This window comes from Mastacembelus armatus, chromosome 8 (genome assembly GCF_900324485.2).
Source record: "Mastacembelus armatus chromosome 8, fMasArm1.2, whole genome shotgun sequence".
In the NCBI taxonomy this organism is placed as follows: domain Eukaryota; kingdom Metazoa; phylum Chordata; class Actinopteri; order Synbranchiformes; family Mastacembelidae; genus Mastacembelus; species Mastacembelus armatus.
This window is the reverse complement of record NC_046640.1, coordinates 12896182-12910590: the sequence shown is the minus strand read 5'-3', so window position 1 is coordinate 12910590 and position 14409 is coordinate 12896182. Positions and strand designations below refer to the sequence as shown.

Sequence of the window (14409 nt, the reverse complement as noted above, 5' to 3'; positions counted from 1 at the left end):
AGCTCTGTACCCAACTGCATAATTGACAAATGCTGTAGGTTGGGCAATAACTACAGTGCAGACGTTGATCTGTCATCTCTGATCACAGCAGTCACCTTTGTTAATGTTTAATACTGATTTGCAGGAAGTGAAATGATGCTACTGTGCTAGTTTATGTGGTGTCAGTCATACTCTTCTTATCTTGCTGCAGGTGGGATTTATTGACTACATTGTCCACCCACTGTGGGAGACATGGGGGGACCTGGTGCACCCTGATGCCCAGGACATCCTGGACACTCTTGAGGACAATAGGGACTGGTATCAGAGCACTATCCCGCAAAGCCCCTCGCCTCCCCCGGTGGGCCAGGAGAAGGAACTAAATGCCTGCATAGACAAGTTTCAGTTTGAGCTCACCCTTGAAGACAGCTCTGAGAGAGATCAGGGAGATGAGGGTGACAAACCCATGCCAAACCATGTGGCACAGGACTACAGTCATGGGGAGGAGGAGGGTAAAAAGGAGGAAGAAGAAGACATTATGGCAGAAGAGGAAAATGAGGACATAATTGAAGAGGAAGACGAGGTGGCAATGGAGGAAGAGGAGGCAGAAGAGGAACAGGAGGAGGTGAAATCTCAGCTAGAGGTGAGATCTGAAAAGGAAAGACTTTCTGACACAAGTCCTGTAGAGGAAGAGGAGGATTCTTCTTCACAAGCTGAAGATACATGAGTTCTGCTCCTGTATCTCCCTCCTCACTTGCACATATTATCTTGTTCATCCTTTTCAATGGCCAAACCAAGAACAAATAAGACTACAGTGACAATACAGACCTTTAAATATATTTTTCTCAAAGGGAAAAGATTAAATCAACTTAAAGAGAAGTTAATTACACAGCAACTGTAGATTTGGCATGGTGACAAGTCCTTGAACTGCTTCACAATGAACTTTACACTGAGAGGAATTTAGAAGAGCATAAATGACGGGCAACTGAAGACAGTGTAGCACTCTGGAGCATGAATGCATACACATAAACACACAAAGCGAGACACCAACACACAAGACAAAAGAGAAGGAGTAAGTCATGTAGAATGCAACAATGCAATGAGTTTTCATGCATGCATCAGTCATGAAGTAGAACTGCAGTCCTTACACATACACACGCACTTGACTGTATGTTTGTATGTGTGCATTTACACGAGGGACACTGATCAGTTCTGAATCTCTTTGGAAAAAGCCATCTCTTAATGGAGTATTACCTAGTATTCAGTCAGTATTAGTAATTCATGTTCGTTAGGATCTCAACACAAACTGTTCTCCTCAGAAAAACAAGTGTCAGAGTGACTTTTTTTTTCCATTTCTGTCGGAAAGAAAAATAAGAAAATCCACAGAGCAGGGGGAGGAGAGTGGAACATATTGAAGGAAAGGAAGATGCTGCGATGAAGGGGCCACCAGGTCCCATACCCCTTTTCCCTTTATGAGGACAGTGCTACTGGTGCAAGATGGCTCTGTGCCTTTCTGAAACACCAGCTTCCTGAACGGAGCTGTCGTGAAGCAATGCATTGTGGGGCAGGAGTGTCTGATTTTATCATTTTTGATTGTCTCTTGTTGAAGATCTCTCTTTACTGTTCATGGTATTGTGGTGTGTATCTCACACGTAGTTTCTGTGGTGACATGTTTTAAGCTGTAAGTCTTCCTTTGTTGCTCTTCTGGTAATATAATAACTCAGAACTCTAGATGCAGAGCAATCACTACCACCACCACAACCACCAGTGGACTCTCTTTCCAGTTTATGGTTTTTTCTTATTAGAATGATTTTTTAAACCTTCTGAGAATAAGCCATGTGATGCTTTAAAGCATAAGTTTTGCCTATTTTCTATTTAACAGTTGAAGAGAAACTTAATTATTTCATCAGCCGAACAAATTTTCACTTTTCATCTCACACCCACTTGCACTGTGTATTTATGTCTCCTCATACACAACAATTCTCACCAAAGTAAAGGATGAGAAACTTTAGTGGGTGAAGTACTTTGAAGAAACACAGATAAATAAGAAAATCAGGGAGGTAGAATGTCAGGGGAAAGACGTGTGTTGTGGCCAAAAAGTGATCTAGCAGTCCCCAATCATACTTGTTATGTCTGATGCTTTTTTGCCTTAATGTCAGATGCAGGAAACATACCTGCCAGTACGTAGATTTATAAGATATGAAATAGATATCCTAGTATATTTATATCACATCTGTATGTTTATTACTGTGAGTATCAGTTTGTCTATACACAATGTATCAAGGATTGCATTTGGAAGGGAAAGGGAAATCATTGCTGTTAATTAGTCATTATGTTGTTACTGCGCACAGATTACCACAAAGAATGTGTTGTTTAATTTAATCAGGATGGTAAAATGACTAGATTATTGCTATCTGGAGGTATGCACAAAAAATAAAATACAAGCAAATAGAGTTAAGATTTTTTCAGGCTGTTAGAATGAGTAGGGTTGGCCTTTTCTTAAATCTTAACAGACATTGATGACATGGAGGAGTTCATACATGCGTATTTGTCTGATTGTGTGGTCATGAGTAAGCAAGTGAGTAACAGAAAGAGAGGGTAGGATGCTAAAGATGTTGTCATATGTGTTACTGTTCACTCACTGGCATCACTGCATCTTGTTGAATGATGTTTAGGATTCAGTCAGCACAGCTTAAATAGGTCACAGTTTGTTTAGGTGTTTATTTTTCACAGGGTAAAAAAAAAGAAAGAAAAAAGAACGAGTGTGGTTCTTTTGTAGGTAAGAGCAAGTTTCTGCAGGTCAGTAACGGAGCTTATCTGAAGATACCACAGTTCGGTGCAACAGAAGCCTGTGTGTACGACCTGCTCTGTCGCAGGATGGAGCAGAGCTGCGGGGCCACCACACAGGCTTTTATCTGGTGGAATGGGAATTCAGGATTATTACTGCAGTAACTTATAATAAAAAAATTCCCATATGCATTGGCCTTTTACTTTAAAGATGTTGCTTTATTTTTGTGGCTTCTTGTTCTGTCATAAGCTATAATAACATTAATATTTAATTGCCATACAAACACAATACTGTAGCAATTGTTTCTTAAGAAAATTATTCAATTAATTGATTGCTGCCATTCTTTTTAAATGATGAAAAGAAAACCATGGGAAGTGTTTTCTTTTAACAGTTTGTGTACAGTTTATTTTTATATCATTCTGGTGGATGGTCTGGAAAATGAATCATGTGTTAATGAAATAGCTATAAGCATAACCATTCTTGTATATAATGTAATATTAGATTGTAAATTATAGATTTATCAGAGTCATAATGATTGACAACATTTAAGGTTAAGTGAACCTCTGAAACACTGCAGGCCACATCTTCACCCTTTCATTCTCTAATTGTGTTTTTGGCTCACTTGTGAAACATTCTGTCAGATTTTTAACTGTCCACATTTATTGTGAAAATCAAACATATTTGTACCAGCACTTTATTTGATCAGGTTTGGAGGCAGACAGTGTGTTTCAGATAGTGTACAGTCTATGCTGATGGTTTGGTCATTGTATCACTTGGTGATAATATCCCACTGGGCCAAATTACAGACTCATTGTGCAGTAATCAGTGTTAACTCCTATCTCAAGGCATAATTTAAAAAAAACAAACTAGTCCTTCTTGATAGTGTCAGTGTCCGTGTGACATTGAACTTATTTGACTGATAAAGTCAAATGTAGGGTGATAAAGTCACATATGATATGACACTTGCAAAGGAAATACATGTGTCCTTATTTAACTTGGCCATTTCTAGTAATGCCACCACCTCTGTTTCTTAGTAACGTTAAATGCTAGACAGATAGCCTAAATGTCCACCCCATGGTGGCCTAACTAGCTGGTTCGCATCAGGGTTGCTGTCAGGTTATATTGTTGCAGACTGACTCCCTTTGAGAATTATTCTCTGGGCTTTAATTCATGTGTTCACAAATAAGAAAGATCATTCAAGGGAAAAAACATGAAATGATTGTAATATTTGTAAATGATCTTGCTGTAATGTTTAAAATTGTGTCCAAGTTATTTTTTATTATATTATTTTTATGAAAGTTTTTTTCTCTTGAAAGAGCTGAGGTGTCATTTTGTGAATACATACATTTAATAAGCGAACATCTATATATAAAACAATATTATAGTATATCAGTATATTTTTCTTTTATTTCACTGTTCAGTACTGTAAAGTGTGTTAAAAATACAAATAAAGTATGATTTTTATATTAAATGCAATAACTTTATATTGTTTTCTGTTTCCTCACATGCCAAACGTGGATGAATATTAAAGACATTTATTGGCTATTCTAGAAATACAGTAAAATTTTGATGAATTTTTTTATGAGTCACACAAATATATTCAGGAAGGGATCCGATTGGTCAGACAGAAGACTAATAAATGAATAAATAAATAAAATAAAATTTTCTACATTTTAAGGCATAATCATTCTTATTTTTAACACCTAAGAACTTTGCATGAGATTGCACAACTAAAGGATAATGACAGCTATAAATTAATATGTGTCCACATGGACGTTATTTATTTTCACAGTAATGTTAAACATAATAAAAGTATAAAACTGTAAACAGCCTGCTGCACCTCTATAACACGAGATGGCTGCACCCTCCATTGTACCCACAATGCTTTACTACAAACGTGTCATGACTCTCCGCCAATCAGAAGTGCCAATCAAAGTATTGTCCAATGAGAATCAAACAAGATAGAGGAGGCCTGGAAATACACGCATGCGCTTTAGATATTGACCGGTAATGATTAGCCATTAGCTTGTTTTCTGAAGGGGAAAAACTTAACAAGTTTTCTTCAGTTTTATCTGCTTCTCTTGCTCTTGTACGTTTGTGAGATTATTCTAATGTCTTACACGTAGTTGCCATTTTGCTGAAGTGTTATTTTGTGCTAAGAATCTGCCTAAGGTCGCTAACTAGCATAGATCGATTAGCTCTGCGCTAACTAAAAAGAGGTGGTTGTATTTTGTCGAGCGACAGCAAATGAAGACGCTTTGTGCTCACTAATATGATATGTGATGTGTGATATTCTGTCACAGCATGTCTACATTGGTGTTTCTAGCATTAAGCTGCGACATTTATGTGGTTGACAGGCGGTTCCGGTGCAGTACCATGATGTCTAGCCGGTACGTGGTGCTGCTGACGCTGCTGCTGGGTGTAGGAGTCTCTGCAGTGGAGGTCCAGCGGCCCCGCGGTGTCCCTTTGTCAAGTAAGCATTGTTAGTGATAATGATTGTCTGTTATGGCAAGTCTTAGGTGGACGGGATTCACATTTAACATTATCTGCAATTTATTTCTGACTAGTCACAACTGTAATTTCAGATATCTGCAACCACATTATGACTAGAAAGAATTGCCTATTGACTTGAGTAGGAAAATTACTTTAAGATATCTACAATTGACTTTTGACTAGCCACTATCTATAATTACATTTTGACCAGTGAAAACTCACATGCACATGTAACATATCTAGAATAGAATTGTGACTAGTAATATAATATAGTTTTATATATCTAAAAAGACAATTAAGACATGTTATACAGCTGGGTTACATTACAGATATCTTTAATTGGAGTTATCACTATTCAAAAGTCCATTAAAGATATCTGTAAGTTGACTTTTAACCAGATATCTGAAATGCAGTTATGGGTATACAAGTGAAATCTAGTTATTGTTAGAACAGTTTGTGATAATCTGTTGTCTGTGAGGGGGGTGACGTAGCATTGACTCACTTCTTTTGTTTAACCTGACAGAACTGCAGTTCTATGAAGAGGGCAAACCATTTACTTGCCTCGATGGCTCCCGCACTATTCCCTTTGACAGAGTCAATGATGACTATTGTGACTGCTCAGATGGCTCTGATGAGCCAGGTGCGTAGACCCTGCATGCTGGTGACTTTAGTGCAGTAGTACTGTTTTGATTGTACAGGTGACTGCAATATCAATCAGATGGTTTGTATACTTAAGACCTTTATTTGCAGGCACTGCTGCTTGTCCAAATGGCAGCTTCCACTGCACCAATGCAGGCTTCCGACCGGTTTTCATCCCCTCTTCCCGCATCAATGATGGAATCTGTGGTATGATTTTTCTTTTTACTGTGCTGACTATTTATTTTTAAGTTTGTTGTGTGGCCAGGAGTTAACATCTGCATTTCTTTGACAGACTGCTGTGACACAACAGATGAGTACAACAGTGGTGCTGTCTGTCAGAATACCTGCAGGTGGGATTGTAGTCAGATTATGACTCAAATAACTTATATGTTTTACAGCCTAATTTGCCCCTGGAGCTCATACTGTATTTCTGATGGCCTTCTCCGTGATTTGCAGGGATTTAGGACGCAAAGAGAGGGAGAGTCTGCTGAAGCTGGCAGAGATTGCTAAGGAGGGCTTTCTACTTAAACAACAACTTATCCAGGAAGCCAAGAGGGGCCTAGAAGAAAAGAGGGTATGAATGATTTCAAGATCTAGAGTGCTAGTGAGATCTGACATGGACTTTTGCATTGTTAAAATGTGCAGGTGCCGATACTTACTTACTTGGTCTCACCTTTTATTTTGCCTATTATATACAGAAAAAAAACTTAACCTTACGCTGAGAACATTACAAAAAAAAGCTTAACATACATACCAAATTATTATATTAAATTAAAGATGCCAGGCTGACGGTTTCCACTGATGATTTTAACTCAAGATGTTCAGGCACATACAAATTATGTTGTGGATCTTATTTGGTTTATTTTATTTGAATTTGGCTTAACAGGCCAAAGCTGCAGATCTCCAGGTTAATAAGAAAGATCTGGAAGAGAAGGTGGAGGCTCTGAGAACTGTAAAGGAAGCTGCAGAACAGCCAGAGAAACAAGCTAAAGAGCGCCATCTAAAGGCCTGGGAAGGTAAATTAAGATGGAAAAAGTATCACAAGCTACTGTTTGTACAGGGTATTGCATTACTAATTGCATATTCTAATACTCTATTCTATTATGTTACGTAGACTTAGTTGGTTGAATGCCGCGCACGTTATTGTCAAAACTTTTCTGCTGCAAGATTTCTGACCAGAAATTAAAATTATGTCAAAACATGTACTACTTAAACATAAGTTCAACACAAAGTCAAATGTTTTTTTTTTTTTCAGAGGAAAAAGCTCTCATTCGCATAGAGGAGGAAAAGGGTAAAATGGCTGAAGTATTTCTTGAACTGGATGATGATGCGGATGGTTTGTGAGTATCAGCACTCTCCAGGACTGTTAGCACCCATGATGAAGAAAGATTTACAGTGTAGGGACAACTTTAAAAGCAAATAAATAAGTAATAAAGCAATGCAATGAGGAAATACAAAATTTATTAATATGGTTCCATGATTAATTGTGCCATTTTTTGCACTGTACATTATGCCATTTCTCTATCTGGTTTTTACTTTCTGTTAGTGACAAACAGCAACTCAAGGGTGTCCTTGACCAGAAATATAAACAGTTTTTACTATAACTCAGTGCATGATGTATTTATGTTTCTCTCAGCGTTTCAGTGGCTGAGCTATTGTCCCATGCTGAGCTCGACCCAGATTCCGATAATTCATTCACAGAAGAAGAGGCTCAGGTACATGATTTCTCTTTTCTATTGTTGTGTTGTAAATACTTCTGCTAAAGTGTAGTTAAAAGTTTCTGTAAAAAGTGTAACGCATCTTAAGAAGCTGAGTAAATCAGAATGTGGACTTTGTCTTTGACTTGTATAGGGAATATTGGGAGGTGTGGACAAAGTGGACACAGCAGCGTTTGAGGCTGTTTGGAATAACATCAAAGAAAAATACATTTCAGAAGTAAGAACTTTTTATTTCTTATTGTTTTTGCAAACTCTGTGTGTAAAAGCCCTTGCTCACCTAAACACGCAACTTTCTTGGCATCAGGCTGCTCCAGCACCTGTAGAGACTGCACAGGAGGAGATAAGGGAACCAGTGTCTGACAATGACTCTGAGCAGTATCCTGAAGATGACATCACAGAAGATGAAGATGATGATGATGAGGAGGATGAAGATGATGACCCAGATGATGGCGATTATAAGGTAAGTCCACTGAGTTTCTTCATCAAACATATGCTGGAATACCTCAAAATTCATACTGATTCAGTGTTATACATGTTGAATATGCAGAGTCATTCGGCAACGCGAACTCCAGAAAAGAAAGATGACGATGAGGGGACTATGCCTCCTTATGACCAAGAAACACAGATTCTCATTGATGGTAAGTGTGTGTATAAAACTAAATGACACACAGTCCTTAGATTTGGGTTAAATTTACAATTTAAAAAGCACAGATGTGACTGCATACCTATTAATCTGAGTTTGAATGTGTTATTCTTGACACTTATCACTCCTTATAGCACAAAGAGGTGTTTATCTGAAGAACAAAGATTTATTGAACAGCTGTGTTGTTCTTATATGGCAGAGGTCTCATTTGCTCAGTGCATTTCTGTGTGTTGTGTGGTTATGGACTGAATTTACTGGGAGTACATTTTAATTCCATGTGTCTGATTCCCAGCTGCTCAGAAAGCCAGGGATGAGTTTGAGGAGTCTGAGAAAGCTCTCCGGGAGGTGGATGATCAGATCAAGTAAGTACTCAGCCGAATTATGAAGCAGCTTCTTTGCTATTAATGCATTCAGTGTCAAGAGAGCAGTTACAACAGACAGTTTTGTTGCACAGTTTGTGTGTTCTTAGTTGAAGACTGCAAAATAAAGATAGACTTTTAGATTTGATGTTTTTTTTTGTTTGTTTGTTTTTTTGTTTTTCCTTGCAGTAACCTTGAGAAGGAAATTTCCTTTGACTTCGGACCAAGTTCTGAGTTTGCCTACCTCTACAGCCAGTGTTACGAGTTAACTACTAGCGAGTATGTGAACACTAGCTTTGTTAAAAACATCCATTATTATTAACCATTATTTTGTGTAAATTTGACTTCTATTTGGTCATGTTTCTCTTTTGCTTTCAGGTACATCTACAGGCTCTGTCCATTCAACAGAGTGTCACAGAAGCCCAAGTATGGTGGTTCTGAAACTAACTTAGGGTAAGAGATTATCTCTGTTTATGTTTTTGATGTATACTTCACTCAGCCAGTATTCATTTCTTTATTTATTTATTTGCCTTTTTGTAGAACATGGGGGAAATGGGCAGGTCCAGAGGATAATATCTACTCTATGATGAAGTATGAACATGGAACAGGGTGCTGGCAAGGCCCTAACAGATCCACCACTGTAAGTCTGAGTGATCAGTCATGACTTTATTGCACCTGATTTTACTCCCATATTTTTTCCCTCAATAAGACACTAGAAATGTGATATTCTTTGTCTTTCAGGTTAAGTTAACATGTGGAAAAGAGACAGTTGTGACATCTACCTCAGAGCCCAGTCGCTGTGAGTATGTGATGGAGTTCATCTGTCCTGCCATCTGCCAGGAGCCCCCAAACCTGGTTTCAGAGGAGCATGAGCATGAAGAGCTCTAGATCTACTTCATTTGTGAGTAACTTTTCCTCTGACATCAAATCAAACCTGATATGATTTGAGACTATCTCACATTGTATTATAAAGTACACATACAGCATGATCTCATGGAGGGCCATATATGCTTTTTCCAAGCAATATCTTAAAATTTACTTTAAATTAGGCCAAAATTATGTAGAAGATTCATGTTTTTGAACATAAAATACATTGCTGATCAACTTATTGCCATTTCTTAATAGTGCTTACTCAAGCAATATAAAAGTCAGTGTGACAGTCACAGCTGCATAATATGGAAGTTTAGCGTTTGAGCATTTTTTTTTGGTGAAGAAAATCCCTTGAGCAGTTACAGCTTCCCTTTAGAAGAACAGCAAGACAGCATCAAGAGCAAAGCAACGGCAACTTCAAGGAATTAATTTGTTGTTGTTAATAGAGATTAAGAATTAACAAACAATAACAACTCAGGGTTCTGGTATAAGAAGGAGGCATATAATTAGTAAACTGACTGCAATATTGTGAGGTATCCTCTGGCTGCTTGTGCATAAGTGTGTCCATGTTTAACTGCAGCCATCTCCTTAATAAAGCTGACTTTATAATAATTTGTTAAATTTTTTTGAAATAATTTTGCTCAGATTAGTTTGTAGTTTAAAGTTTATCATAGAAATTTCTTGTTTGTTGATGCCATTGTTACTGTGGCTGTAGATAGATATCACTAGTTTTCCTTGAAATAAACAAAGATTATAAAAGCAATTGCAACTTCTTTAACTTTTCAGATAGATTTGATGTTTAAAACTTACATTTAACTGTTTATCCTGTGTTTTTATGATTGATGATGATGACATTAAACTAAGCTATGCTTCATGATAACGTGGGTGGAGGTTTGAAGGTGCAACAAAATTTGATTTGTTTTAAGTTTAAGTGCTAACTTCAGAATAGCACAAGAAGTGGATACATCACTGATCTAAATGCATAGTACTCAGAAATTAAACTCTTTGCAACAAAATTGCCCTTCCCCTTCAACATGTAGGAGACGAGCCATTGAAATGAGCCTGTATGTTTGCGTTTTTGCAGGTTGTTCTTCAGAGACCAGAGTCACTGCAGCAACATGAAGTTGCCATGCTGTGAGCAGCGCCACTTTGTCATCATATAACAATTGAGAATAAATGATGGAAATTCCAATGAGCAGTTATATTGACTACATTTCCAGCTCCCACTGCTACCTGTTGTGTTGATTTCATGATTTGTGTCAAATGTGGTGTCATTCCAGTGTTTTGAAATAAAGTGCTTTTTATCATAATCTAAAATTGGTTGGTACATTTTTCTTTTAACATATGTTCTCATATATACTGGTAACTTAACAAATACAACATATACAGTTTTAATTGTAGCGGTAAAAAAAGCTCTTCTAAAACATGTATACTGAGAAATACCTACTCTGAAGTCAATTTGTCAATTAATGGCTATAAAATATATACCTAATTATAAAAGGACCAATTTAATTAAGTTTGTTCAGTAATTTTTTGCAGTCAATAAAAATTGGGTCACTCATATTTGTAACTTTTATTTTATTTTTTTCTGGCATGTAAAGTACAAATAATTAAACAATTCCATGAAAAAGTCTTCAAGCGTCTTCAGCTGAAATCCCAGTAATAAATATCCTAGACTAAACTGAAAGGTTTCTTTTTTTTCCTTTGTTAAATTTTGACATTGTTCATTTGGTCATGTTTGGAAGTATGAGATTTTGTATTTCATCCACTGATATTGGTGTCAGCAGAACTGTTTTGATCATTTTCACCTTTGATTGATCTACCATTCCAGGAAAATGTAAGAAAAACATCACTAAGTTACTGCGTCCCCTCTTCTAAATAAATAGACACAAAATACAGTTGGTTGAGAAACAGAAGGACCACTCACCCCTTTACTACCCTAAGAGACTCCCAAGAAAACCTTCCTGCAGCTTTTCTGAGCTCTGTAATATTGTGCCGGAGCTCTTTGCTGGGTTTCCAAAGAATGCTTTTGTTTCAGTAGCACAAATTGGCATTGAAATTGGACACAGATAATCTCAATATTACGATGCTTTTACAGAAACAGAAACCTTGATATCATTTTTATAAATGAATCCATCAGCATATGCAAGAAAGCATCTTGAGAGCATATCAAACCTAGGACATCCCCTCTGTTCCTGGCTAGTTGCCTGGCCCTCAAATGGGCCAGAGGCTCGCTACAGGGGCTGTCCCTTGTCTCAGGGGTTCATTGAGTGGTTGAAAAAACAAGACTGTGATTAGATTAAATAATTAAAAGATTTTCATTTAACAAGACAAACAGAACACAGGCAGTAAAGGCATAACATCTAGCACACAGCATGTATGTTTATACACTTCAATTAGTTAAATATAGCAGTGCATTCTTTGACTATGGAGAACGTTTCCAAATCGTACTTCTAAAGCTGTTTTTCTATTTGTCCCCCTTTTAAGAAACGAAATGGTGTAACCACAATTTTGGCAAACTTAAAGTCTTTTAAACTTGCAAATATAATGAAATAAACCATAAATATACACAAAACATACTTTATACGAGGCAATAATCATAATAAATAGGTTTTAAGTTAACAATAAGTTAAAACTACAAGCTTAAAGTCGCCCAAATAATACAAGTTTGTTGGCGCTATTTTGAATTTTTTCTGTTTAAATTATTTTATGTTGCAACAAAAGCTACCACAGACTTTTACAAACACAATTGAACACAGTTTGATTCAAATAAAAAAATCTAACTAAGTCTAAAATCTGCATACACTGTAAAAACTTGAACTAATTAAATAATGGAAGAAAAATAACAAACTGTACCCAATCAATGCAACCAAACATAATCTTTGACCCATGTGTGTTCTCTATGGCAACATCAACAACACAAATACGCTAATTTAACAAGTGAGTCTTGATATGTAAATGAAATCAATAAATTACAGGAAAAATGATATTTGAAATTGACAAGGGCTAAAACTGATGATATATTAGACAGTATTCCTTTCAAGGTCATGGAGAATCGCTCTCTTAAGTCAGCCAAATATGCAGTTTGTTTGAGCTTGCATGGTCAGAGCACAAATTAGGGGCTGAGGAAGTGATTATGGAAATTTATAGATCAGAGCTCTCATTGCTTGTTTGATTTCCATAATAAGTCTGGTCCTTTTTATATTTCTGTCTGAACTTTTGCTCCATTCACTATACCACAAACCTTTTCAGTGTGTTGTTTAACTTCTTTTTTAAAAAATATATATCATTTGTTCTCAGTCAATATAAAAACAAAGCACATTGCACTTACTGTTCCATAGGAAAGTTTTTTTGTCTTTTTAAATGATTATTGTTGTTGCTCAAGCAGTGTAGTACTGTTTCCTGCCATGGTCCTTGGCTGTTTACTGTACAATAGGTGTAGGTCTTTGTATTGACTGTGTATGTAAGATTTCAGGTTGTGGATCTGGTTTGTTGGTTGACTGTATTATATCGGACATGGCTGGCTAAACAACTCCAGCTGCAGTTCAACATGGCCTGTTATCACGGTTGTTCCTAATGTCTATAACTGGCCTCACCAAGTGCTCAGTCCTACTGTGCTATCTCTTGCAAATTGCTCGACCCAAAATAGCGAGATTAGTCCTTTATGTGGTCAGCTCTGGACACACCAGCAACAATCGTTCAGAGTATTTTGGGGGGTTGAAACAGTATGAGTCAGATCGAAAGATGCCAGAGTAAGTATTTGAAGTGGTGCAATGTTAACGGATAAAAAGGGTTAAATTGGCCACAAGACAAAGCAGATGATAAAATTGTGGAGGGAAAAACATTACCGTATATGGATGCATATGATTTTTTTTTTTCCGTCGTCAAGAGGTGAATTGATACATTTTGATATGCCTTTTTTTTATCATTCTGTCTCTACATGAAATGTGTGGAAATGGGATTGCTTGCAACTGTTTCACATTAGCATTTGGTTTAGTGATTTTAGGATTTACAAATGCAAACTGATATGCACAACTTAGATATTCAAAAGTAATGATAACTGAAATTGTAGAGGGTCCTTATTCCCCAAATAACATGGATTTATACAGCTGTTACTCAGGGAACTATATAGTTAGTCTTAATTTATCCTTCTTGGTACTGACTTGCAAGGCAATTCTTTGGCAAAAATCAAATCTTTCTAATTGTAAAGTATCATGCTCCATGTTCGTTATGAATCGGTGTCACTGTTTGAATCTGTGTTTTACCTTTTCATTTGCAAGCAGCTATTCAGTTTTTCAGCTGGGCAGTGAGTTGGTCTCACTGCAGCTTTGTCTGGGATTCTCAAGTCAAAGAACTTCACTTCACTGCACCATCATTGAAGCAACACTGTACACAACTTCAGGACAAGAGATGTGAGTGCGTCTCTGCACTCAGAAGTATAGATGTGTCTGTCGGGTTATACCCCCAACTGTTGAATTTTACTTTTTTTTTTTAAAACAACGAATTTGTGTCAGTCATTTTGATATGGTTATGGTTAAGTTTGTATGTGATACAATGTTCCTTCGCCCCTCCCTAAATCCCCACCCATACACCGCATGCTTGTTCCCCCTTGCTCTGCAAAGATCAGAGGGTTTAAAATAAAGCCATGCGATGTCCCAATTTTTCCAAGCTTAAGAATCTGTAAAAATTCAGCACAAGGTCTTGTTCCTTTGTATGTATAAAAATAGATTTATCTCTAATGTAATCCTTTCAAAGAGATCGTCCTCTTTGGCTAACACAGCGTCATTTAGAAAAGCAAAAGCAAAAATGTCTTGAATATAGTTGACCTTATTTAATCTATTATCATGTGCAGATGTCTTGATATTGAAAGACATTAGCTCTCCCCACGGTAAATCTTAAGTCTGTTCTGTAACAGACAGTTCA

At 36.9% G+C, this 14409-nt stretch overlaps 2 protein-coding genes across 7 annotated transcripts in view; both read left to right on the top strand.

The window, feature by feature from the left end:
- The window catches only part of pde4a (phosphodiesterase 4A, cAMP-specific), a 36417-nt gene extending 32188 nt beyond the window's left edge, over positions 1-4229 (top strand). For all 5 annotated transcript variants that reach the window (XM_026324660.1, XM_026324659.1, XM_026324664.1 and 2 more), the window contains exon 15: positions 191-4229. In XM_026324660.1, coding sequence (XP_026180445.1) covers positions 191-703 — 513 coding nt within the window. In that variant the 3' untranslated portion in view covers positions 704-4229. The remainder of the gene's footprint in view (positions 1-190) is intronic.
- Positions 4230-4736: 507 nt separating this feature from the next.
- On the top strand, positions 4737-10796 carry prkcsh (PRKCSH beta subunit of glucosidase II). Of its 2 annotated transcripts, none has more exons than XM_026324665.1 (18): positions 4737-4853; positions 5122-5237; positions 5781-5897; positions 6008-6103; positions 6189-6246; positions 6353-6470; positions 6783-6912; positions 7152-7236; positions 7533-7611; positions 7748-7831; positions 7919-8074; positions 8162-8252; positions 8550-8619; positions 8806-8895; positions 8995-9069; positions 9157-9256; positions 9358-9517; positions 10571-10796. In XM_026324665.1, the coding sequence occupies exons 2-17, from the start codon at positions 5141-5143 to the stop codon at positions 9502-9504; spliced, it is 1593 nt and encodes a 530-aa protein (XP_026180450.1). In that variant the 5' UTR covers positions 4737-4853; positions 5122-5140; the 3' UTR covers positions 9505-9517; positions 10571-10796. The 2 variants fall into 2 exon arrangements, with proteins under 2 accessions (XP_026180450.1, XP_026180451.1); XM_026324666.1 differs by having other exon boundaries at positions 4753-4771.
- Positions 10797-14409: the final 3613 nt, after the last annotated feature.

Bases quoted from the DNA above. Each gene is read 5' to 3' on its own strand.
- prkcsh (XM_026324665.1), top strand. From the start codon at position 5,141: ATGATGTCTAGCCGGTACGTGGTGCTGCTGACGCTGCTGCTGGGTGTA. The intron at 5,238-5,780 runs GTAAGCATTGTT...TTAACCTGACAG, and splicing joins CCGCGGTGTCCCTTTGTCAA to AACTGCAGTTCTATGAAGAG. The intron at 7,612-7,747 runs GTACATGATTTC...TGACTTGTATAG, and splicing joins TCACAGAAGAAGAGGCTCAG to GGAATATTGGGAGGTGTGGA.